General features: G+C 49.6%; 1 protein-coding gene across 1 annotated transcript in view; it reads left to right on the top strand.

The window, feature by feature from the left end:
• Window positions 1-26303, top strand: part of ptpn5 (protein tyrosine phosphatase non-receptor type 5) — a 92102-nt gene that overhangs the window by 44505 nt on the left and 21294 nt on the right. The window contains exons 7-8 of the mRNA XM_041196651.1: window positions 5-142; window positions 8261-8371. Of these exons, the coding sequence (XP_041052585.1) occupies window positions 5-142; window positions 8261-8371 (249 nt within the window). The remainder of the gene's footprint in view (window positions 1-4; window positions 143-8260; window positions 8372-26303) is intronic.

Below are 26303 nucleotides of genomic sequence, written 5' to 3' on the forward strand. Positions count from 1 at the left end.
ACAGGGCTATGGAGGGGAGGAAAAAGTATACATTGCTACTCAGGGACCAACTGCGAACACAGTGTCGGATTTTTGGACAATGATTTGGCAGGAGCGGTCAACCATTGTTGTCATGATCACAAACCTGGAGGAAAGGAATGAGGTACTGCTGCAGCTGTCAGCACAATGGACTCTTCAGGCATTTAGTTTTAAATAGAGGGATGGGATTGGTTGAGTTAGTCAGCTTTAATGAGTACATATTCTTGTCCAAATTCATTTCTACCTTCTACTTTCAATCATCTTATTTTGAAGCTATTGACTCTTACAGGGTTACCATTATGTGGATTCTGGTTGCTCTCCAGTGTCTCACCTATGAGTTTAATGCATCTGTTTCCTTCATTGGCTGCTGATGTCGAAAATGCAGCAGTGTCGTTCCTTGTGCACTATGAGTTATGTGCTCATGGCATGAGGTAATTATGCAAATGAGTTGCTTACTCATTATTGGACGAGTTCATCTCTTATGCACACTACATAAATCAGCAGCTCTGTGCAGAGGGGCCTTGTTATCAGCCTTACAGAATTCTGACGTACTCAGCAGGATGCACATACAGCCAGTTTCAGAAAGGTTTTCAAAGTGAGGACCACCGCAACAGAATCTGAACTTGTCCTCAACTAACCCAGAGATGCTTATTTTCAGCTCTCCCAGGATTGCTAACTCCAAACAAACTGCAGATTGATCCATTCTAGTTGTTATGCCTCAGTGCATTCACCCTTGAAACAGTATCTTCTATATTTAGTGTCCAAGCCACGATTTTAATTTGTGGAGTTGGATCTGGAGTGTAATTGTTGTCAGGGGCTGAGGCAGTTAGCAAACAGTCCCAGCCTTAGCAACATGAGGCCCAAGAGACTTAACTCCTGGGGCTCATTTTCATGGCCTCAGCCAGTCTCCCACCCAAAGCTGGTGAGATGCAGCTGCTGGCCAGCAGGTGGGAATGCTATGCTGAACGGCAAGAGGCCACCAGGGACCAGAGGAACCGTCTCTGGCAATCAGGTAGGTTGTAGCGAGTGGGGACAGGGTGGTGGTGGGGTGCTAGTTTGAAGGGAACTTCAACAGCTCCTGGCTCCATGGCGTAAGTCAAAAGATGTTAATTCATTTTCTTTCTGGGGCTTTCTCTGATCCTGACTTCTCTTGTTGCAAGGTTGTCCTGGCAGGAAAGCTATAATAGGTGGACCACCATGGACCCACTTTGCATGTTCTTTCCACTTGCTTCAGTAGAGCAGGTAAAGATTGGGATATTGATGGTTAAGTCCAGTGGATAATCTTAATTGCCCACCAACGCAATTTCCACCAGGCAGGTGGGTTTAAATCACCCCAGGCCAGAATTTTACATCCAGTGGGTGGGTGCACGCCCGACCCATCCTGCCGTGAAATTGCGTGAGATGATGTTGGGCGAGTGTCCCGATGTCATCACGCACTCATGTGATATCTCACTCGGTGGGCGTGCACAACAGTCAGAAGTGTGCCCACTGACAATTAAGCCCACCAAGGAGACAATTGAAAGCAATTTTTCATGGCCCATCCACTTTTATGGTTGGTGAATGGGCCAATCGGCCACGCGGCCTTTACATTTTTGCTCAAACCTCGATCCAGGGCGGGATGAAATCTCCATTGGGAAATAAAATAAAGAGAAACATGGGGGACTGTTTTTTAAAAGAGGTATGCTTTCAGGTGCTTGATTGTGCTGCATGGACATATTTTGCAGCATTTTTGTTGTTTCATTTATTCTGTGGAGGTTTGCAGCTCCCTGAGGCAGCTCCCTGCCTTTAGGAAGCTCACTGGAAGTGCTCATCAGGGGGTTGATCACGGTTGCGGAATCCGTTTCCTGTCCATTCCCAGACCTGCCGATCGCCCCCACCCGACAAGCAAAAAATTCAGGCCCCAGTCTCTGTAAAGTCGATTACCATTTTGATTTTTTAAAATTTATGGTACATACTTCCCTTTGAGGAAATACAGTCTATTTCTTTTTCTCTTCATTTTGTTATTGGTTTCCCTCCCCTAAGCTACACACTCCTAAACAAATGTAGAGGACTGGTTCAAGCCACTGCCAATGGCAGTCTGTGGAATGCTGTTGACACAGGATGGCATCAGAGGAAACAAGCCTAAATAGTGCAAAAATAGCTATAGTGGAGAAAATTGACATATTTGGTAGCTGTTAACAACCAGGATAAGATCCTTGTTGACGTGTGGGCCCAGGGTCTCTACACACTAAGGCCTTTCAATAAATGAGAAACCTTGGTTAAAAGCCCACTACTAGGCTGTTTGTGGGAAGATTGAGTGATGAAGAACATTTTATTAAAATCAGCAAAACAAGGGAGAGAGAAAAGGGAAGATTAAATGGCCTGCAACCCACTTGAAATAAAAGCAGGAAATTGTTAACTGGATGTTAAAGATTATCTGACAAGACGAACAACAACGAAACAGAACTTGTAAACAGCTAAGATATTGAGAAATCATCTGAGAAGAAATTAATTTGCTTTCAATTTCCATCAGAGAAGCCAAGTTGTGCTCTTGAAATCAGAGAAACCAAACACAGCTTGGCAAACTGCTTTGTTGAATACCCGCATTCTGTCTGTAAGCATGGGCTCCAAACTCTCGATGAGTCGTCACTTGAAAGCCCCCCTTCCATTCTCAGTCTGACCTCTTCATCCTGAGTCTTCTATCTTTGGTGTGAAAATTCTTCCCCATCATTCCATCTTTCTGCTGGGCATTCTGCAGCATTCTGATCTTAATACTAAATTTATTAACTTCAGATCTTAGCTATGTTCTTCATTTTCCCACATTTTAGTTTTAATTACAAACTTGAACATTATCCAGTGCATATGTGTGGATATCGAATGTGTAATATAAGGGTATCTGGCTTAGCAAGGGTTAACAAGGTGCTGGGAAACAGTACCATCCACAGTGTGATGTAAAGACACACATGATTTGAAAACAGAATCATTTGTGGACTGGACAGAGACCTGTGCAGAAGCAAGCATGGAGTTAGCTCAGCTTGGGCTATATGCTGTATATATGTATGTAGTTATGTGCTATCAATCAACACTTATCAACCATACAAGACTCAGAACCTCTTCATGAGACCGACTGAATTTACGACATACAACATGGTGGCAGCTCTTGGAAAAACCCAGAACCTCAAGAGAAGCTGGAACAGAAATTCAAAAGGTAAAAAATTAAAGGAGCAGCACTCTGACCTGACTGAAGGCACCTGAAGTGAAGACACAGAGGGAAATCGCCTGTAAGAAGTTCCTTTGCAGAATTGGAAGCAGAAAGGCAGAGAAAAAAAACTACTGTGCAGCTGGAGTCTCCACAAGATCTCCACAGAGTGCAGAGTCAAAGGAACTAGCGGGGATGACCAAGGAGTTCAGTTCTAAGCCAGGACTAGTCTAAAAAGCTTCAGTGCTGTAAAAAGGCAGAGCATCCCGTTTCCGAAAGCAACACGGCCAGCTCAGGTTCAGAATTAGTGCCATACCATGTGGTGGCTAAGCTCGTGATAAGAAAAAAAACACAAAAACAAATCGGAAGGTTTAAAAACCTCAGCCAAGGCCAGGAATCCACTGTAAAACACCTGGAAATCCTGCAATATCACAGGGAAGGCCCAGAATAGTTGACTGAATAAAACTAAAGACAAAGGAGTCAGGGCATCATTGTCATGGGAGCCTGCCAAAACATGACAAGTGTGGGAAGACTCTTTGAAAAAATGGTTACTGCGACGCCATCTTTAAAGCATTCAAAGCTGTACTTACCTGAACTTCAAAGCAACCATGGACAAATCAACATTACCAGACCAATTTGGACAGATCCAAGGGCCAAACCAAACACAAAATTGGGGACTTTGGTGGAAAGGATTTTTAAGATACTTGATAGCTTCAGCCTTAGATAAAAAGACAGAAGCTGAACAAGTGAATACGCTACTTTATTCAGTTGGTCCGATAGACTATGATATTATCGCGAGGCAAGGAATAAACAAATTCTCAGATAAATTTGAGGAAGTTCTAAAATCATATGATACATATTTTAATTTAAGAAGCAACATTTTAGAGAGCAAAATTCAACAAATGTGTCCAACAGCCTGGAGAACTGATTGACTCTTTTGGAAACAAATTATACAGATTGGCTGAAGGCTGTGACTACGGTGACCTTAAGTCAGAACACGAGGGACAGAATTGTTGTCGCAGTGACTGAGGATGCCCTTTCAGACATACTACAGGCCAAGGAAGGTCTGACTCTAGAAAAGGCCATCCAAATAGTCAATCAGTCTGAAATCCGCCAACAGCACCAAATGTATTTTACGGGCTGAAAGTAAGCCATGGTACAAAGCAACCCCAAATGTCCAGCTAGTAAAACAACAAAGGGGCAGAGAGACTCCAGGCCAAGGAAGGCAATACCCAAACTGACCACAAGAGGGTGGGTGACTGTGTCAGTGCTGTGGAGCCAAATAACCTCACAGGTGAGAGCAACGTCCAGCAATCTCATTGCAGTGTTTCAACTGCAACTGCCTGGGATACTTTAGAAAGCAATGCAAATCTAAAACAGGAGGAGGGTCCCAAGTCAATCCATGAGATTGAGGCACCACACTGGGAAGAGACCCAACCGTGCTTCTTAGATGAGGTTAAGGGTCCTGGGCACTCTTTTTGGAATGCAGACATTTCAGTAAATGGACACCTCACAAACTTCAATAGGACATGGAAGCCAGTGTTATGGTGCTCTTGGACAAGGAGCCAGGGCCGGTGACACAACGGATGATGCCATGAAGAACAGCTGTTGGAGCAGGTGGCATCAAGCTCCCAATTAATGGTATATTGCAGGTGACACTCCAATACAAAGATAAACAAATACGGGAGATGTTATTTGTAATCCACAATGAAGAATTTTACCTTTTAAACAGAAAGGTCTGTGTTGACTTCAACCTCCTTCAGAAAATTGACAAGGTCAACCAGCAAGGGTTTGGTTCCAAATTTTAAAAAATCTCATCATTGGATTGGGCTAACTGAGGAACGCATACAGTATTATGTTAAGGGAGGATGCCACACCAATGTGCCTGTTCATACCATGGAAAATAGTGCCCTGATCATGAAACAATTGCAGCAACAACTGGATGAGATTACCCAAAATGGGGGTCGACCAAATGGTATTCCGGGTTGGTCCTGGTTCCGAAGCCAAACAGGTCCATCTGTATCTGTGTCAACCTGACCCAACTCAGCAAGGCAGTGGCAAGAGAAGTCCGCCCAATATCCTCGGTGGACGTCAGCCTGTCCAAGCTCTCTAAAAGCAGTGTTTTTAAAACTCAATGCTAACAGCGGCTTCTGGCATCTTCCACTAGATGAGAAATCCAGATTGATGACTATATTTATCATACCTTTTGAGATTCTATTTCAACTGCTTGCCATTTGGCATTACCTAGGCACCCAAGATTTTTCAACTCAGCATGTCAGCCATTTTTGCAAGACCTGGAGGGTGTCATCTTCCATATAGATGATGTTTTGGTCCAATGGCATGACTGTGGAGGAACGTGAAAGGAGGCTTATATGTCCTAAAATGTTTGCAGGAAGCAGGATTGGCACTAAATGAGAAATATGAGTTCTCTAAGACATCTATTTGGTTCTTAGCACACGTTGTCAGCAGCAAAGGCATCACGGTGGATCCACAAAAAAGGAAAGCTATCAGTGAGTTCCCAACCCCATCATTTATTCCAGATCTCCAGAGATTCCTGGGCATGGTGAACCAGTTGGTGAAATTTCTACCCAACCTAGCGCAGGTCACAGAACCCCTGCGACACCTTCTCAAAAAAGGCCAGGCACAGTGCTGGGATGTGCAACAGGAGCAAGCATTTAAGCATATCAAAGCCATGCGGCTCTCACCCAATATCGCTCATTATGACCAATCCCTGCCCACTACTATAGCAGCAGATCCTCATTCGCAGGCCTAGGGGCAGTTTTATTTCAGGAACAACTTAATAAATGTCACCGACCAGTATATTATGCATCTAGGGGACTATCAATCGGAGATACAACGTCAATATCGTCATTATCAATAAAGAAGCTCTCACAGTCACATGGGCTTGCAAGAAGTTCTCTGACTACATTAATGGCTTTAAACGGATCATAAACTCTCACCGCTAGATGGGAAGGAACTTGCAAAGATGACCCCCAGAATTCAGAGATTCTGCTTGCGTCCCATGAGATTCACATATGAGATGGTGTATGTTCAAGGGAAACATCAATCAACTGCAGATACACTATCCAGGGCCATAATCGACCTTCCTGCAACACATGAGATCAACCTGGTTCAGGAGCTCGAGTTATACTCCCAATCGGTGAGGAGACAACTGCCTACCTCAGGGAAACTTCAGCAAATCTACCAGGAGCAGATGCAAGATGAGGAGTGTGTCTGCATCTGCCATTACTGTCAACATGGGTGGTCACAGCAGAGGCCAGGTGGCAGTGTCACGAAAATTTGGTTTGAGCAATAGAAATACTTTGTGATAGATGATCTGCTAGTTTACAATGAGCAGTTGGTCTTCCAGTCTTCCTTCTGCCGGCAATTCTCCAAAAATTTCACCAGGGCTACCTGGGCATTACAAAGTGGAGAGTGCATGCCCAATCTGCTGTATGGCAGCCAAGCATATCAAGGACCATTGAAGGAATAATTGCGAACTGCCAGATGTGCGTGCTGCACAAGCTGGACCAAAGAAAGCCCCTCATCTCCATACAATTCCCTTGCAGGCTGTGGGAATGGTTGGGAATCAATTTATTTATCTTTAATGGCAAGTCCTTCCTCATCGCGGTTGACTACTTCTTCCGATGGATTGAGGTGAAGCAATTACAAACAATGGCCACTGAGGCAGTCATGAAGGAAATGTTTGCGAGCCTTGGCATCCCAGACCATGCGGTGTCCAATAACGGCAATTTGCATATTACTACTTCACCCAATTTGCCATCAGTTACCACTTTCAATGCCGTATCAGCACCCCAAGGTGTCCACAATCAAATGGGCAGAAAGGGTCATCTGCCACATTAAAGTTCTTCTAAAGAATCGACAAAGGGTGCCCAAATCAACAGGGTCTACCACTCCTTCCAGAATGAGATCTGAAAGAACTGTCAAGTCTCCAGACCATCTGAATTTATAAAGTCAGAGATTTGGGGAGGGAGAAGGGGTAGCACGATTATAATGTAAATACATTGGATAAAGACTTGAGAGTGGTGTAGTATAATGGTATCTGCCATAGCAAGGACTAATGTGGGACTGGGAAACAGTACTACCCACAGTGTGATGTAAAGAGACACACGACCTGAAACTAGACTCAGTTGTAGACTGGAAAGGCTTGTGTAGAAACAAGCATGGAGTTAGCTCATACCTTGGGCTGTGCCCTGTATATGTACATAGTTTTGTGTTAGCAATAAACACTTAATATTCAACTGTAAAAGACTCAGAACCCATTTGTGAGACCTACTGACACACAATAGAATGAGGTGAGGATAGACTTATCTACAGTACTTCCTCGATGATTCAAAAGCCTGCCAACAGTACCTGCTCAGACGTAATGAAAGCCAATTGTTTAATTCCCCAATTTTCTCATCTCTCTCTAAAGCGCTGGTTAGGGATGGTGCCATATTTACTGCTATCATACTGAGAATGTCCCAAGTGGTCATTCTTCAAGTGTGAGCCTAAACAATGAATGTTGCTGTAATACTCCATCGTGGCAGTATCATAGCTGAGTTCAAACCTGTACTTACCTAATGCCTGAACAAATGAATTTTCCAGCAAGAGTCACTAGTTAACAATTAGCAGAAGTAAAAAAACTGGTTGGTTTTTCACACCATTCACCAATGGTACTGAGCTCTGCTCCCCTAATCTCCTTCTGAGAGTAGCTGACTTAGCACAGACCAGCAATTGCACCTGGGTCATTAGCAGAAGCTGTTACAGTGCCAAATGAACATACCCGTATTAATAACCCATCCAAGTCCAATTTTCCTGATAAATTATTAATCAGAAATTAAAATTTTCCTAAGCTCCTAACTGCAAATTAGTGAGATGACATGCAGTGAGATGACAACAAGTAGATCCTTCCCTTCACTCAACATGGATTAGGAATATCCTATTGTGGGAAAAACATATATATGACAAATATGTTCAGATTTCAAATCATTGTTCTCAATTTTTCACAGCCTCCTGGCTCAACTGCTATCTTTAGAACTCATTCCCGTTTCCTTGTTTCAGAAATGTACAGTGTATTGGCCTGAGGATCAAGCCAATTACCAAGGAATCGAAGTGATTGTAAACAATGTTCTACATGCAGATGACTACAGTTTGAGAAACATTACCCTGAAGGTAAAATATATTAATGTCTGGCTTCATTATTGGATCAACAGTTTGGTGCAAAATAATTGCAAGAATATTATCTTCTATCTCTTTGGCTCCTGAAAAGCAGTTGTTTCCTATCCATTGATATCATTGTTTGGTTTCTAACATCTCATCATGCAACAACGATGATTATAGATATCAAAGATCTAAAAATTTAAGTAATGAAGAAAAGTTAACAAAGTTGGTGCACATAGAATTCCAGAAGGCATTTTATAAAATGCCACATAACAGGTTTGTCAACAAAGTTAAAACCCATAGAATAAAAGGGACAGATTCAGCATGAATATGAAGTTGCCTGAGTGACAGGAAACAGATTAGTGGTGAATGGTTCTTTATTCGACTCGAGGGCAGTATAGGGGTTCCCTGGGGTTCAGTATTAGGACCTCTGCTTTTCTTGATCTATATTTATGACCTAGACTTGAGTGTGCAAAGCATAACTTCACAATTTTCAGGCAACACAAAAGCTGGTAGTATTGTGAACTGCAAAGAGGATAGATATGGACTTCTAGAGGACAGAGATAGGCCGGTGGAATGGACGGACAGAGTGCAGATGAAATTTAATGTAGAAAAGTTGAAGTGATATATTTTGGGTGGAAAACAAAGAGAGGCAATATAAAATTAAGGATACAACTCTAAAGGGGTGCAGAGTGACCTGGAAGTATAAGTGCACAAATTGTTGAAGGTGACAAGGCAGATTGAGAAAAATGGTGTAATAAGGCATATGGGATCCTAGGCTTTATAAACAGAGGCATAGTGTACAAGAGCACAGGGGTTATGGTGAACCTTCATAAAACATTCATTTGGCCTCAGCTGGAGTATTGTGTCAAATTCTGATCATCACATTTAGGAAGGATATGAAGGGAATGGAGACGGTGCAGAAAAAAATGTATATGAATGACTCCAGGGATGAAGCACTTCAGTTAAGAGGATAGACTGGAGATCCTGGGGCTGTTCTTAAAGAAAAGCAGGTTGAGAGGAGATTTGACAGAGGTGCTCAAAGTCATGAGAGGTCATGACAAAGTACATAGGGAGAAGCTTTTCCCATTGACAGAAAGGTCAAGAACCAGAGGACACCGATTTAAGGTGAATGGCAAAATTACCAAAGGCGATGGGTGGAATTATCCCAGATATGCACAGTGTGCGACAGCAGACGGGAAAAAGGGCATTTTACCTGTCAGCCGCAATGGTGGCTTTTCACACCATATTGTCCCATTTCCACAATGTCCCACCTCATTAACAATGCATTCCCAGGAAACAGCTGGATCACTGGTGGGCAGCCTCAGTAATTCAGGCACCATATTTAAAAGTTGCCCTTGCACAGAGCTAAATCTCCCCAAGGCATCGGAAGCTGCTGGAAAGTAATGGCTACCAAAGGGATGAAACACACTGCCCCTTTAGCAACATCTCCCTCAGACGCTTACTGGATGTTGTGGAGATGCGCTGTGAAGTCCTTTATCCCTGCGCGGGGCAAAGACCAGCAAGCAGAGTCACCAATCCAGCATGGCAGGTGGTGGCAGTAGTGGTCAGCCCCAATGACCTGCAAAAGAGGACAGTCACCCAGTGCCGCAAGAGGACGAATGGTCTCCTTCGTTTTGCCAGGGTAAGTCAGTCCTCTAAAAACAAAAAAACTGTGGATGCTGGAAATCCAAAACAAAAAAAGAATTACCTGTAAAAACTCAGCAGGTCTGGCAGCATCAGCCGAAAAGAAAAGAGTTGACGTTTCGAGTCCTCACGACCCATCGACAGAACTAGGTGAATCCCAGGAAGGGGTGAAATATAAGCTGGTTTAAGGTGGTGGTGGGGGCTGTTGGGTGGGGGGAGAGAAGTAGAGGGGGGTGGTGCAGTTGTAGGCAAAAGCAGTGATAGAAGCAGATCATCAAAAGATGTCACAGACAGCAGAACAAAAGAACACATAGGTGTCGAAGTTGGTGATATTATCTAAACGAATGAGCTAATTAAGAATGGATGGTAGGGCACTCAAGCTATAGCTCTAGTGGGGGTGGAGGGAGCATAAAAGATTTTAAAATATTTAAAAATAATGGAAATAGGTGGAAAAAATAAAAATCTATATAATTTATTGGAAAAAAACAAAAGGAAGGGGGAAAGAAACAGAAAGGGGGTGGGGATGGAGGAGGGAGCTCAAGACCTAAAGTTTTTGAATTCAATATTCAGTCCGGAAGGCTGTAAAGTGCCTAGTCGGAAGATGAGGTGTTGTTCCTCCAGTTTGCGTTGGGCTTCACTGGAACAACGCAGCAAGCCAAGGACAGACATGTGGGCAAGAGAGCAGGGTGGAGTGTTGAAATGGCAAGTGACAGGGAGGTTTGGGTCATTCTTGCGGACAGACCGCAGGTGTTCTGCAAAGCGGTCGCCCAGTTTACGTTTGGTCTCTCCAATGTAGAGGAGACCGCATTGGGAGCAACAAATGCAGTAGACTAAGTTGGGGGAAATGCAAGTGAAATGTTGCTTCACTTGAAAGGAGTGTTTGGGCTCTTGGACAGTGAGGAGAGAGGAAGTGAAAGGACAGGTGTTACATCTTTTGCGTGGGCATGGGGTGGTGCCATAGGTGGGGGTTGGAGAGTAGGGGGTGATGGAGGAGTGGACCAGGGTGTCCCGGAGGGAAAGATCCCTATGGAATGCCGACAGTGGGGGTGAAGGGAAGATGCGTTTGGTAGTGGCATCATGCTGGAGTTGGCGGAAATGGCGGAGGATGATCCTTTGAATGCGGAGGCTGGTGGGGTGATAATTGAGGACAAGGGGGACCCTATCATGTTTCTGGGAGGGAGGAGAAGGCGTGAGGGGGGTGCACAGGAGATGGGCCGGACACGGTTGAGGGCCCTGTCAACGACCGTGGGTGGAAAACCTCGGTTAAGGAAGAAGGAGGACATGTCAGAGGAACTGTTTTTGAAGGTAGCATCATTGGAACAGATGCGACGGAGGCGAAGGAACTGAGAGAATGGGATGGAGTCCTTACAGGAAACGGGGTGTGAGGAGCTGTAGTCAAGGTAGCTGTGGGAGTCGGTAGGCTTGTAATGGATATTGGTGGACAGTCTATCACCAGAGATTAAGACAGTGAGGTCAAGGAAGGGAAGGGAAGTGTCAGAGATGGACCACGTGAAAATGATGGAGGGGTGGAGATTGGAAGCAAAATTAATAAATTTTTCCCAAGTCCCGATGAGAGCACGAAGCAGCACCGAAGTAATCATCGATGTACCGGAAAAAGAGTTGTGGAAGGGGGCCGGAGTAGGACTGGAACAAGGAATGTTCCACATACCCCATAAAGAGACAGGCACAGCTGGGGCCCATGCGGGTACCCATAGCCACACCTTTTATTTGGAGGAAGTGAGAGGAGTTGAAGGAGAAATTGTTCAGTGTGAGAACAAGTTCAGCCAGACGGAGGAGAGTAGTGGTGGATGGGGATTGTTTGGGCCTCTGTTCGAGGAAGAAGCTAAGGACCCTCAGACCATCCTGGTGGGGGATGGAGGTGTAGAGGGATTGGACGTCCATGGTGAAGAGGAAGCGGTTGGGGCCAGAGAACTGGAAATTGTTGATGTGACGTCAGAGGAATCATGGATGTAGGTGGGGAGGGACTGGACAAGGGGAGAAAGAAGGGAGTCAAGATAATGAGAAATGAGTTCTGTGGGGCAGGAGCAAGCTGACACGATCGGTCTACCGGGACAGTTCTGTTTGTGGATTTTGGGTAGGAGGTAGAAACGGGCCGTCCAAGGTTGGGCGACTATCAGGTTGGAAGCTGCGGGAGGAAGATCCCCAGAGGAGATGAGGTCAGTGACAGTCCTGGAAACAATGGCGTGATGTTCAGTGGTGGGGTCATGGTCCAGGGAGAGGTAGCAGGAAGTGTCTGTGAGCTGACGCTCAGCCTCCGCGAGGTAGAGGTCAGTGCGCCAGACAACAACAGCACCACCCTTGTCTGCGGGTTTGATGACAATGTCAGGGTTGGACCTGAGAGAATGGAGTGCAGTAAGTTCAGCGAGAGAGAGATTAGAATGGGTGAGAGGAGCAGAGAAATTGAGATGACTAATGTCGCGCTGACAGTTCTCAATGAAAAGATCAAGAGAAGGTAAGAATCCAGAGGGGTCCAGGTGGAGGGACAATATTGGAGGTGGGTGAAAGGATCCGTTGAACGGGGAGAGGACTCCTGCCCAAAGAAGTGAGCCCGGAGACAAAGACGGCGGAAGAAGAGTTCAGCATCGTGCCGAGCCCGAAATTCATTAAGGTGAGGGCGTAGGGGTATGAAACTAAGTCCTTTGCTGAGCACTGAATGTTCAGCATCGGAGAGGGGAAGGTCAGGGGGTATACTGAATATACGGCTGGGGCTGGGACTGGAAGGTGGGGTGGGGACGGAGAGACAGGCAGGGGTGGAGGGTCCTAGATTGGTGTTGGTGTCGATGAGTTGTTGGAGCTTGCGTTCCTTAGCACTTGAGGGAAAGAGAAAAAGTTTCTTGTTGAGGTGTCGGATGAGACGAAGAATAAAATGAAACTGGGGGCACGCGCAGCTTTGAAAAAGGGTACGGCGGTGCTGCTGGAGGGAGAGTTCGAGTGTGTTCATATGGCAGCGCATGGCACTGAGTGTGGATCTCAGGATGCGACGGGAACAGCAGTCCGAGAAACGTTTTATGTCCCGGAAATACCTGTAATCCTGGGTGGGTTCGAAACATGAGGGGTGGAATTTCAGTTGAAATCCACGTTGGGTAATTTGGAGACGGAGACAGTCACTGAGAAAGGAGATATGGCTGTGAAAGCGGGTTTTAGTAAACACCTTGTCAAGCACCAGGAGGGAAATGGAAAGCAATGAAGGTGAACAAGGCAAAAGAGAGATACGGAAATCTTGTCGCAGAGACGAACAGAACTTCAAGGAGGTAGGCATTTCTTGAAGAGCAGTGGCAGTCAATTAAACACAGAGATAAAAACAAAAAACTGCGGATGCTGGAAATCCAAAACAAAAACAGAATTACCTGGAAAAACTCAGCAGGTCTGGCAGCATCGGCAGAAAAGAAAAGAGTTGACGTTTCGAATCCTCACGACCCTTCGACAGAACTAGGTGAATCCCAGGAAGGGGTGAAATATAAGCTGGTTTAAAGGTGGTGGAGGGGTGGGGGGGGGGGGAGAGAAGTGGAGGGGGGTGGTGTGGTTGTAGGCAAAAGCAGTGATAGAAGCAGATCATCAAAAGATGTCACAGACAGCAGAACAAAAGAACACATAGGTGTCGAAGTTGGTGATATTATCTAAACAAATGTGCTAATTAAGAATGAATGGTAGGGCATTCAAGGCATAGCTCTGGTGGGGGTGGGGGGAGCATAAAAGATTTTAAAATATTTAAAAATAATGGAAATAGGTGGGAAAAAGAAAAATCTATATAATTTATTGGAAAAAAACAAAAGGAAGGGCAAAGAAACAGAAAGGGGGTGGGGATGGAGGAGGGAGCTCAAGACCTAAAGTTGTTGAATTCAATATTCAGTCCGGAAGGCTGTAAAGTGCCTAGTCGGAAGATGAGGTGTTGTTCCTCCAGTTTGCGTTGGGCTTCACTGGAACAACGCAGCAAGCCAAGGACAGACATGTGGGCAAGAGAGCAGGGTGGAGTGTTGAAATGGCAAGTGACAGGGAGGTTTGGGTCATTCTTGCGGACAGACCGCAGGTGTTCTGCAAAGCGGTCGCCCAGTTTACGTTTGGTCTCTCCAATGTAGAGGAGACCGCATTGGGAGCAACAAATGCAGTAGACTAAGTTGGGGGAAATGCAAGTGAAATGTTGCTTCACTTGAAAGGAGTGTTTGGGCCCTTGGACAGTGAGGAGAGAGGAAGTGAAAGGACAGGTGTTACATCTTTTGCGTGGGCATGGGGTGGTGCCATAGGTGGGGGTTTGAGAGTAGGGGGTGATGGAGGAGTGGACCAGGGTGTCCCGGAGGGAAAGATCCCTATGGAATGCCGACAGTGGGGGTGAAGGGAAGATGCGTTTGGTAGTGGCATCATGCTGGAGTTGGCGGAAATGGCGGAGGATGATCCTTTGAATGCGGAGGCTGGTGGGGTGATAAGTGAGGACAAGGGGGACCCTATCATGTTTCTGGGAGGGAGGAGAAGGCGTGAGGGGGGTGCACAGGAGATGGGCTGGACACGGTTGAGGGCCCTGTCAACGACCGTGGGTGGAAAACCTCGGTTAAGGAAGAAGGAGGACATGTCAGAGGAACTGTTTTTGAAGGTAGCATCATTGGAACAGATGCGACGGAGGCGAAGGAACTGAGAGAATGGGATGGAGTCCTTACAGGAAACGGGGTGTGAGGAGCTGTAGTCAAGGTAGCTGTGGGAGTCGGTAGGCTTGTAATGGATATTGGTGGACAGTCTATCACCAGAGATTAAGACAGTGAGGTCAAGGAAGGGAAGGGAAGTGTCAGAGATGGACCACGTGAAAATGATGGAGGGGTGGAGATTGGAAGCAAAATTAATAAATTTTTCCCAAGTCCCGATGAGAGCACGAAGCAGCACCGAAGTAATCATCGATGTACCGGAAAAAGAGTTGTGGAAGGGGGCCGGAGTAGGACTGGAACAAGGAATGTTCCACATACCCCATAAAGAGACAGGCACAGCTGGGGCCCATGCGGGTACCCATAGCCACACCTTTTATTTGGAGGAAGTGAGAGGAGTTGAAGGAGAAATTGTTCAGTGTGAGAACAAGTTCAGCCAGACGGAGGAGAGTAGTGGTGGATGGGGATTGTTTGGGCCTCTGTTCGAGGAAGAAGCTAAGGACCCTCAGACCATCCTGGTGGGGGATGGAGGTGTAGAGGGATTGGACGTCCATGGTGAAGAGGAAGCGGTTGGGGCCAGAGAACTGGAAATTGTTGATGTGACGTCAGAGGAATCATGGATGTAGGTGGGGAGGGACTGGACAAGGGGAGAAAGAAGGGAGTCAAGATAATGAGAAATGAGTTCTGTGGGGCAGGAGCAAGCTGACACGATCGGTCTACCGGGACAGTTCTGTTTGTGGATTTTGGGTAGGAGGTAGAAACGGGCCGTCCAAGGTTGGGCGACTATCAGGTTGGAAGCTGCGGGAGGAAGATCCCCAGAGGAGATGAGGTCAGTGACAGTCCTGGAAACAATGGCGTGATGTTCAGTGGTGGGGTCATGGTCCAGGGAGAGGTAGCAGGAAGTGTCTGTGAGCTGACGCTCAGCCTCCGCGAGGTAGAGGTCAGTGCGCCAGACAACAACAGCACCACCCTTGTCTGCGGGTTTGATGACAATGTCAGGGTTGGACCTGAGAGAATGGAGTGCAGTAAGTTCAGCGAGAGAGAGATTAGAATGGGTGAGAGGAGCAGAGAAATTGAGACGACTAATGTCGCGCTGACAGTTCTCAATGAAAAGATCAAGAGAAGGTAAGAATCCAGAGGGGTCCAGGTGGAGGGACAATATTGGAGGTGGGTGAAAGGATCCGTTGAACGGGGAGAGGACTCCTGCCCAAAGAAGTGAGCCCGGAGACAAAGACGGCGGAAGAAGAGTTCAGCATCGTGCCGAGCCCGAAATTCATTAAGGTGAGGGCGTAGGGGTATGAAACTAAGTCCTTTGCTGAGCACTGAATGTTCAGCATCGGAGAGGGGAAGGTCAGGGGGTATACTGAATATACGGCTGGGGCTGGGACTGGAAGGTGGGGTGGGGACGGAGAGACAGGCAGGGGTGGAGGGTCCTAGATTGGTGTTGGTGTCGATGAGTTGTTGGAGCTTGCGTTCCTTAGCACTTGAGGGAAAGAGAAAAAGTTTCTTGTTGAGGTGTCGGATGAGACGAAGAATAAAATGAAACTGGGGGCACGCGCAGCTTTGAAAAAGGGTACGGCGGTGCTGCTGGAGGGAGAGTTCGAGTGTGTTCATATGGCAGCGCATGGCACTGAGTGTGGATCTCAGGATGCGACGGGAACAGCAGTCCGAGAAACGTTTTATGTCCCGGAAATACCTGTAATCCTGGGTGGGTTCGAAACATGAGGGGTGGAATTTCAGTTGAAATCCACGTTGGGTAATTTGGAGACGGAGACAGTCACTGAGAAAGGAGATATGGCTGTGAAAGCGGGTTTTAGTAAACACCTTGTCAAGCACCAGGAGGGAAATGGAAAGCAATGAAGGTGAACAAGGCAAAAGAGAGATACGGAAATCTTGTCGCAGAGACGAACAGAACTTCAAGGAGGTAGGCATTTCTTGAAGAGCAGTGGCAGTCAATTAAACACAGAGATAAAAACAAAAAACTGCGGATGCTGGAAATCCAAAACAAAAACAGAATTACCTGGAAAAACTCAGCAGGTCTGGCAGCATCGGCAGAAAAGAAAAGAGTTGACGTTTCGAATCCTCACGACCCTTCGACAGAACTAGGTGAATCCCAGGAAGGGGTGAAATATAAGCTGGTTTAAAGGTGGTGGAGGGGTGGAGGGGGGTGGTGTGGTTGTAGGCAAAAGCAGTGATAGAAGCAGATCATCAAAAGATGTCACAGACAGCAGAACAAAAGAACACATAGGTGTCGAAGTTGGTGATATTATCTAAACAAATGTGCTAATTAAGAATGAATGGTAGGGCATTCAAGGCATAGCTCTGGTGGGGGTGGGGGGAGCATAAAAGATTTTAAAATATTTAAAAATAATGGAAATAGGTGGGAAAAAGAAAAATCTATATAATTTATTGGAAAAAAACAAAAGGAAGGGCAAAGAAACAGAAAGGGGGTGGGGATGGAGGAGGGAGCTCAAGACCTAAAGTTGTTGAATTCAATATTCAGTCCGGAAGGCTGTAAAGTGCCTAGTCGGAAGATGAGATGTTGTTCCTCCAGTTTGCATTGGGCTTCACTAAAACAATGCAGCAAGCCAAGGACAGACACGTAGGCAAGAGAGCAGGGTGGAGTGTTGAAATGGCAAGCGACAGGGAGGTTTGGGTCATTCTTGCGGACTGCAGGTGTTCTGCAAAGCGGTCGCCCAGTTTACGTTTGGTCTCTCCAATGTAGAGGAGACCGCATTGGGAGCAACAAATGCAGTTGACTAAGTTGGGGGAAATGCAAGTGAAATGTTGCTTCACTTGAAAGGAGTGTTTGGACCCTTGGATGGTGATGAGAGAGGAAGTGAAGCGGCAGTCTCTGGTGATAGACTGTCCACCAATATCTATTACAAGCCTACCGACTCCCACAGCTACCTTGACTACAGCTCCTCACACCCCGCTTCCTGTAAGGACTCCATCCCATCCTCTCAGTTCCTTCGCCTCCATCACATCTGTTCTGATGATGCTACCTTCAAAAACAGTTCCTCTGACATGTCCTCCTTCTTTGTTAACCGAGGTTTTCCACCCACCGTCATTGACAGGGCCCTCAACCGTGTCCGGCCCATCTCCCGCGCATCCACCATCACGCCTTCTCCTCCCTCCCAGAAACATGATAGGGTCCCCCTTGTCCTCACTTATCATCCCACCAGCCTCCGCATTCAAAGGATCATCCTCCGCCATTTCCGCCAACTCCAGCATGATGCCACTACCAAACACATCTTCCCTTCACCCCCACTGTCGGCATTCCGTAGGGATCTTTCCCTCCGGGACACCCTGGTCCACTCCTCCATCACCCAACCCTCACCTATGGTACCACCCCATGCCCACGCAAAAGATGTAACACCTGCCCCTTCACTTCCTCTCTCCTCACCGTCCAAGGGCCCAAACACTCCTTTCAAGTGAAGCAACATTTCACTTGCATTTCCCCCAACTTAGTCTACTGCATTTGTTACTCCCAATGCGGTCTCCTCTACATTGGAGAGACCAAACGTAAACTGGGTGACCGCTTTGCAGAACACCTGCGGTCTGTCCGCAAGAATGACCCAAACCACCCTGTCGCTTGCCATTTCAACACTCCACCTTGTTCTCTTGCCCACATGTCTGTCCTTGGCTTGCTGCATTGTTCCAGTGAAGCCCAACGCAAACTGGAGGAACAACACCTCATCTTCCGACTAGGCACTTTACAGTCTTCCGGACTGAATATTGAATTCAACAACTTTAGGTCTTGACCTCCCTCCTCCATCCCTACCCCCTTTCTGTTTCTTTCCTCCTTTTGTTTTTTTCCATTATATAGATTTTTCTTTTTCCCACCTATTTCCATTATTTTTAAATATTTTAAAATCTTTTATGCTCCCTCCACCCCCACTAGAGCTATACCTTGAGTGCCCTACCATCCATTCTTAATTAGCTCATTCGTTTAGATAATATCACCAACTTCGACACCTATGTGTTCTTTTGTTCTGCTGTCTGTGACATCTTTTGATGATCTGCTTCTATCACTGCTTTTGCCTACAACAGCACCACCCCCCTCCACTTCTCTCCCCCCACCCAACCCCCACCCCCCCACCTTAAACCAGCTTACATTTCACCCCTTCCTGGGATTCACCTAGTTCTGTCGAAGGGTTGTGAGGACTCGAAACGTCAACTCTTTTCTTCTCCGCCGATGCTGCCAGACCTGCTGAGTTTTTCCAGGTAATTCTGTTTTTGTTTTGAGTCATTCTTCTCATCACTCTCAACTCACACTCACAAACCCATCACACATCCACAGGCATCTCACTCACTGCCAGTTCAAGGGACATCACCATTCACTCACATTCACACACCTTCACCTGCCCTGCGAATTGTGTCCTCATCCTGTCTATGGCACCACTCATCACCCACACATGCCAGACATCCTTATCAACTGGCCTGGCAGGCATCCTGCTTACACTGTCTCCATCTGTATTCATGCAGAACAAACTGGCAGACAACAAAAGGGAGAGGTCACAGACTGGTGGAGGAATACCTGACATCAAGGTCCTCGTAGACTTTGAAAAGAGAGTCATCCAGCTGGCTAGAGATGATCTGAACCGTTCCTGGGCTGACGGTGAGGTCCGCAGTGCTCAATCAAGTGCAACATCCATCAGACAACTATGCTGTGAGTCAGTTTCCCTGTTCTGCAGTCTCCTGACATGCATTCTCTCCTTGATTTTGCAGGCACATTTGGGAAGTAGCTGAAGGGGTCCACAACCCAGATCCTCGACTCAAGCCCTGAGGGCACTTCAGAAGAAAAATCTGATGACACCCTAATTGATCACCCCTCATAGCGGTCACCCACAGCCTCCACCAGCACAGAGACACACACTTCAGTGGGACCTAGTTCTATAGTAGCCACAGGGTCAGAAACTGGTGAGCACATTGCACTGTCTGATTCACAGCAGGTAGCAGCAAGGACTTTCCAGGTTTCCGGCACTCGGAGGACTGCCGAAGGCCAGAAATCTGCTGAGTCCAAGTCAGGTGAGGAGCCTCTGGACTCGGTCATACCTCAGTTGCTGGAGATGCAAAGGCAAGCTCAGCAACATCATGAAGGGTTCCACTGCACTCCTCAGATTGCAAGGCATGATGGAAAAGTCCATCTGCCTTCAGGCTGAGGTGATAGCGCTGACATGCCAACGCACTGATGTCAACACTGGTAGGTTAGCGGCTGCCACGGCGATTTTGGTCCAGGACATTGGTCGTCAGTGCTGTGCGGGCTGAACTCCATCGCTGAAGCCATAGTTGGCCTTCAACAATGTCAACGTAAGAGGGGTGCATGGCAGCTCGATCTCACTCCACCTTTCCCCACCTCCTCAAGAAGTCCATCAGGGGCCTTCGGGCACCCATAGGGAGGAGGTACAGCCAGTGCACACTCCGGGACAATCTACCCAGGTGACCCGGGGAGTGTCTGATTCATCTGAATTATCTCTTCCTGTGACCCCAGCAGCTCCAGCTCCACAGGCCGAGGAGGGTGCCACTGCCACACAGCAGGACCCGTAAAGCAGGCCAAGGTCCTCCAGGTCTTGGCCCTCCAAAAGACACCATCAAGGTTATCACATACAGGGCATAGCAGTCAGCAGGCGCCTCCACATCCACTGTGGATATTGGGGAACACTAAGATGTCGCGGCAGGGTTAGGAAGGTTAAGAAGATGTAACTCTTTCGAGTACAAACACATTTCCATCTGTTCCTATTCACATGAAATTACATTGTTTCATAATTTGCCATGGTGAGATTTGAACTCTTGATAATCTTTTAAATGAAAACCAAATCAACAAAATTGGGATAAATCAGGCACAGCCCCTAATTCAGGTCAGCTGTAAAACCAAGGACAAAAATTTAAAGGAACCTTACAAACTTTAAATCAAAATGTGATAAAAGGGGTCAACAAAACACCCCAGTCCCCGTGGTGCCCACCGAGCAAGGAAGGCCTCGAGAGTGCCAGCAGACAACGCGTGCTCCCTCTCCAGGAACATCCAGCAGCGAACGTAGCCGCGGAAGAGGGACAAACAATCGGGCGGGACTCCCCCGTCGATCGCCCGCTGCCTGGACCTGTTAATGGCCAACTTGGCCAGGCCCAGGAGCAGGTTCACGAGGAGGTCCTCCTCCTTCCCGACCCCCTTCCGCACCGGGTGCCCATAGATCAGGAGCATGGGGCTGAAGTGCAAACAGAACATCAATAAAAGGTTTTTCAAATAACTAAATAGGGAGTGCAGCCTACAACACCCTATGTATACATGGTCCATGGACTCCACAAGACCGCAAAAAGGGCACGTGTCCTGAGAGTCCGTGAACCTATGCATCCTCTTATTATAGGGGACTGCTGCATGCAACACCTTCCAACCCAGGTTCCCGATAGAAAGGGGGACGACACCTCCGTAGAGGGCCTCCCATCGGGGGCCTCCGCCGCCGGACGGCAACAAGGCACGCCAGGGTGTGTCCGGTCGACGGACAAGGGCGAGAAAATGGAAGGTGTGCAGCAGCAGTCCGTACAAAAAGGCCCTCTTTGCCGTGCCAAAAGGCATGGAGGGCATGCCCCCGAGGTGGCTCATATTGCGGGACACCAGCACCCGAGGGAGGGTTCGGGGCTTGGGGCCAATGTGGAATGCTGTCCGAACAGGGGAACGTTCAGAAGGAAGACCACTGCGCACCTGGGCCACCTGAAGACCCAAAATAACGTTGGGTCCAAGCACGACCGTTCTCAGATCTTGGATGGCATCGGCTGCGACCTGGACACTCACAGATGCGCGTCGCACCAACTCCTGAGGGAGCATCCAGCTCAGTCCTCCGCCACCCAGCACGTCCCCGATCCTGGTCACCCCTGCGGCCACAGCCCTCCTCTCCGCCAACCACTGAAAAGGACGGAGGGGCGGATTCCTGAGCAGCGGCTCTCTGACGATAGCCGCTACTCCTGACGGGGGAGAGCTGCGTCGCAAGGCGACTACTTTCCAGACTTTGATCAGGTCCTGGTAAAAGACGGGCAACGCCTGCAAGGAGCCACCGAGGCCCAGCTGTTTTATAAACAGGAGCTGCACATCATAATTCAGGCCGTGCACCTGACGGAAGAAATACGTCATCAGGGCACACCATCTAGGAGGAGGCTCGACGTAGAGGTATCGCTGCAGGGTCTGAAGGCGGAAAGTCGCCACCTGTGTGCGTAGGCACACTAGCACCTGACCACCCTCCCTAAGCGGGAGACTCAGAACCTCGGCAGCAACCCAGTGCAATCTTTTGTCCCAGAAGAAGTCGACTAACAATCTCTGGATTCTTGTGACAAAGTCCGGGGGAGGGGTCAAAGTGACCAGCCGATACCACAACATCGCGGCGATCAGCTGGTTTATGACCAGAGCTCGACCTCAGTAAGATAGCACTCGGAGCAGTCCTGTCCAGCGCCGCAGGCGAGCGGTGACTTTCGTCTCCAGTTCCTGCCAGTTGGCCGGCCAGGATTCCTTAGCGGGGCAGAGATGGACCCCCAGGAGGCTGGTCCTGCTCCAGCTGAAAGGCCTGAGCTCCTCGGGTAGGGGATCCATCTGCCACTGACCGACCAGGAGTCCAGAACATTTACCCCAGTTGATCCTGGCAGAAGAAGCGGCAGAGTAGACCTCCTGGCACTCGCGCATCCTCCGCAGGTCAGCCGGGTCACTAAACATAAGGAGCACGTCATCGGCGTAAGCCGAAAGGACCACCTCGATGCCCAGCCCACGCAGAACCAATCCCGACAACCTCCTCCGCAAGAGGCGCAGAAAAGACTCTACGCAAATAGAATACAACTGGCCAGACAGGGGGCAGCCCTGACGTACCCCTCTCCCAAAGCGAAGGGGCGCCGTCAGGGACCCGTTAACCTTCACTAGACACTCCGCGGCGGTGTACAGAAGTCAGATCCGGGCGACAAAACGCGTCCCGAGCCTGAACGTTCGCAGAGTTCCGAGTAAGCATCCGTGATCCACCTTGTCGAGCGCCTTCTCCTGATCGAGAGACAGGAAGGCCCTCGACAGACCAGCCCTCTGGGAATGGTGGATGATGTCCCAGACCAGATGGATGTTATCATAAATGGTTTGGTCCGGGATGGTGTAGGACTGGTCAGGGTGGATCATGTGGTCCAGCACAGTGCCAAGCCGAGAAGACATGGCTCGGGCGAAGATTTTGTAGTCCGTGCTGAGGAGGGAGACCGGGCGCCAGTTTTTAAGAAGGCGGAGATCCCCCTTCTTCAGCAGCAGGGCAATCACGGCCCTGCGCCACGAAAGGGGCATCTCCCCGGTAGCAAAGCTCTCCCCCAGGACCCCCGCGCAGTCGCTCCCCAAGACGTCCCAGAACGCCCTGAAGAACTCCACGGTCAGCCCGTCTAGTCCCAGGGATTTGCCCCTAGAAAGTCCGTCGAGTGCGCCGTTCAGCTCTCCCAGACTTATAGGGGAGTCAAGCTTTCCGGCGCACTCCGGGCCGACCTGCGGCAGGTCCTCCCACAAAACTCTGCAAGCGTCTTTGCTGGACGGATCCGGAGAGAACAGGGAAGTGTAGTAATCTCGGGCGATGGCCCTGATGCCCTCCGGATCCGAGACAAGGGATCCGTCGTCGGCCAGCAGCGTAAAGAGCTGCTGACGGACCCCGTGCCTTTTTTCCAGTGAGTAGAAGGGGGAACCGCGGTCCATCTCCTTGAGGAACCGGATCCGCGACCTCACGAACGCGCCCCGAGACCTGACCAGTTGCAGGTCCCGCAGCGCGCCCTTCTTTTCATCGTACACCGACCGCAGGGCCGGGTCCGCATCAGGCTGGCGGAGACATGCCTCCAGCTCGAGCACCTCCTTCTCCAACTCCTCGACCCTGGATTTGCGTCTCTTTGTCGACGCCTTCGCGTACTCTTGACAGAAAACTCGGACGTGAGTCTTGCCCACGTCCCACCATAGCCTCAAGGAGGGGAAGCCTCCCCGCTTCCTTCTCCAGCCGGCCCAGAAGCGACGGAACGCGTCCAGGAACCGCTGGTCTTCCAACAACAGGTTATTAAAATGCCAGTACGCGGACCCCATCCGAGCGCAGAACGAAGTGAGCTCCGCCCACACCAGACGGTGGTCCGTGCACGGAACCTGCGGTATAGAAGCAGCCGGAATGCAGGACACGTACGCCTTCGAAACGTAAAGGCGGTCGAGTCTGGACGCTCCGACTCCAGGTGACACAAAGGTGAACACGCTGGAGTCAGGATGGAGATTTCGCCAGACGTCCACTATGTCGAAGGACCTGACCAGGTCCCGCAACTTACTCACACCTCGCGTGCAGTGCGGGGTACCGTGACGGTCCCGGACCCCGAGGGTGCAATTGAAATCCCCCCCGAGACGATGCACTCGCCAGCGTCGATGGAGCCGAGATGAGTGGACACTTCTTCAAAGAAGCTCGCTTGCTGCTGCGTGCACAGGGGAGCGTACACATTCACAAAGTGAAGCACCGCGCCCCCCTAGACGCACAGTTAGGTGCAGCAACCGGCCTGGCACCGGCTCCTTGACCCCCAAGATCTCCGGCTGAAAATGCGGGGCCAACAAGATAGCCACCCCGCCCGAATTGGAGGCTAGGTGACTCATGTAGACCCCCCCGAGGACCGAGAAGTTCTGGAACCTGCGCTGTGCGCCCCTGCTGCCGCGGATGTTGAGGCTGGCTATAGTCGTCTTCATTATCAAAAGGTACATCAAACCTTCACCTTAAATAAAAAAGAAGAGGATTTTTTAGTCCTTCGTCTCCTTCAGGAGCCCAGCGAGAAACGTTTGGACCCTCCGCCGCGCGTTCCTATCCAACTCGGGAGCCTTGAGAGCCTCGCGAGTGGACCAAAACACCAGCGGAAACGAATGCCACCTGAAGGCCAACTGAACCCTGTCTCGGCGACCACGATGACTCGCCAAAAAGTCCCGGAGTTCCCTTGGGGGGATGAGGGGGGAGTCAGTGGAGGGCACCAGGGGATCCACCGCCTCGCTTGAGAGCGACTCGGCGTAATCCCCAGCACTCACCACCGACACCCCGTCCTCCTCAGGGTCGTCGCCTCCAGCTTCCGACCCCTCCCCCGCATTGAGTATGGGGGCTGGTTCGGAGCTGCCAGCTAGCTCCACCTGTACCTCGATCCCACCCCCAGGATCAAGGCCAGAGGGGTCCTCTCTGGTCTCCTCTAAAGGTTTTGGGTCAGACGGCAGTGGCAGTTCTGATGCCCGCTCTCCTCCCGGCACCGGGTCGTCCGGGTAGCTCAGGACAAGCTCCTGACCTAAAAAAAGAACGCCCGGTGCTAAGGTTTGGGAGGGAGCGGGAAGGCCTTCCTTCTCACCGCCACCCAATGACCCGTTAACATTTGTTAAATTTTCAGAGCTACAGTCCCCTGACGAGCCAGAAGGTACCTCGGGGGTATTAAGTGTGTCCGAGTCGGGCACCGCCTCAAGGGAGGTGCCCTCAGTGACCCCCGAGGGGCCCTGTTCAGGGGACTGCAGCAGGTTGACCGGGGGAACAGTGTTTGGTGTGGGGGTAGTGGTTTTGGATTCCCCCAGAGGACAGGGCGATGTTTTACATGGTGGAGACGCCACCACCTCTTCATCGGGGGAAGGGACACACCCAACTTCTTCAGTTTGGGCGTCGTCCACTTCCTCCTCCGAAGGATGACGTCTCTTCCGGGTCAGGCTGGGGGCTAGCGAGACCTCCATCTCTGAGGCCCCCTCCTCCTTGTCCAGCCCTCCCGGACACTCCACCCTCTGGGGTTTGGGTTTCTCTATAACTGGCTCGGGGTCCTGCGCTTTTCCCCGCCGGCCCCGGGAGCACGCGCTGGGATGACGCCGTGCCCAGCACTCGGCACCTTAGCGCCCACAGGCCCGGGAGCACACGCGGACACGACGCCGGGGCCGGATGTTATTTTTTTCCCCGAGCCGGTGCTTGCAGGTGTTTGGGGGGGCTTGGGTGTTTTGGGGCGTTTCAGGGGCCGCCTCCAGGTTTCGGGTCTTCCTCCGCGCCTTCTTACAGCGCGAGGGCTCTCCTCCCGCCTCACCGGCAGCCGAGATGGCAGTGGCTGCCGGCGTCGCCTCCCCTTGCGGGGAGGGAGATGGAGTGGTGGCGGGGGGAGGAGGGGCAGTGCCAGCCGCGGCCGCTTGGGTGGGGCTCATGGCCATGGAGGCGGGGCAGTTCTCTCACGTGCCCCGCCTCCTTACAAGCATGGCACTGCACGCCCTCCGCGGTCCAGAAGACCCGATAGGCGGTCCCCTCGAAATCGATAGTAAAGGCCCCCTCCAGGCACTCCTCCCGGGCCAAGCGGACAAATACCTGGCGCCAGAAGGAGTACACATGGCAGAGGCCCGAGACTTTGAGGCCAAGCGGGATTGGTGCAACTCCCCACCTGACCTCCTCCAGTTTATTAAGGTGGGGGAGGAGGAGTTCACCGGACAGAAAGGGCGGGATGTTCGAAATAATAATTCTCTGGGCGGTGGCCTCAAGGGGGTCCACCGCCAGAAAAGTCCCGCCCACAGTGAGTCCTTTTTGCAGGGCGAGGTGCACCGCCCGCTCGGACCTCAAGAAAAATATGGCCTTCCCATACATTTTAGAGGCCGCGACAATGGTTGAGGGGCCGACGACCCCAGCCATAGCCTT

The sequence above is a fragment of the Carcharodon carcharias genome, chromosome 10 (assembly GCF_017639515.1).
Source record: "Carcharodon carcharias isolate sCarCar2 chromosome 10, sCarCar2.pri, whole genome shotgun sequence".
In the NCBI taxonomy this organism is placed as follows: Eukaryota; Metazoa; Chordata; class Chondrichthyes; order Lamniformes; family Lamnidae; genus Carcharodon; species Carcharodon carcharias.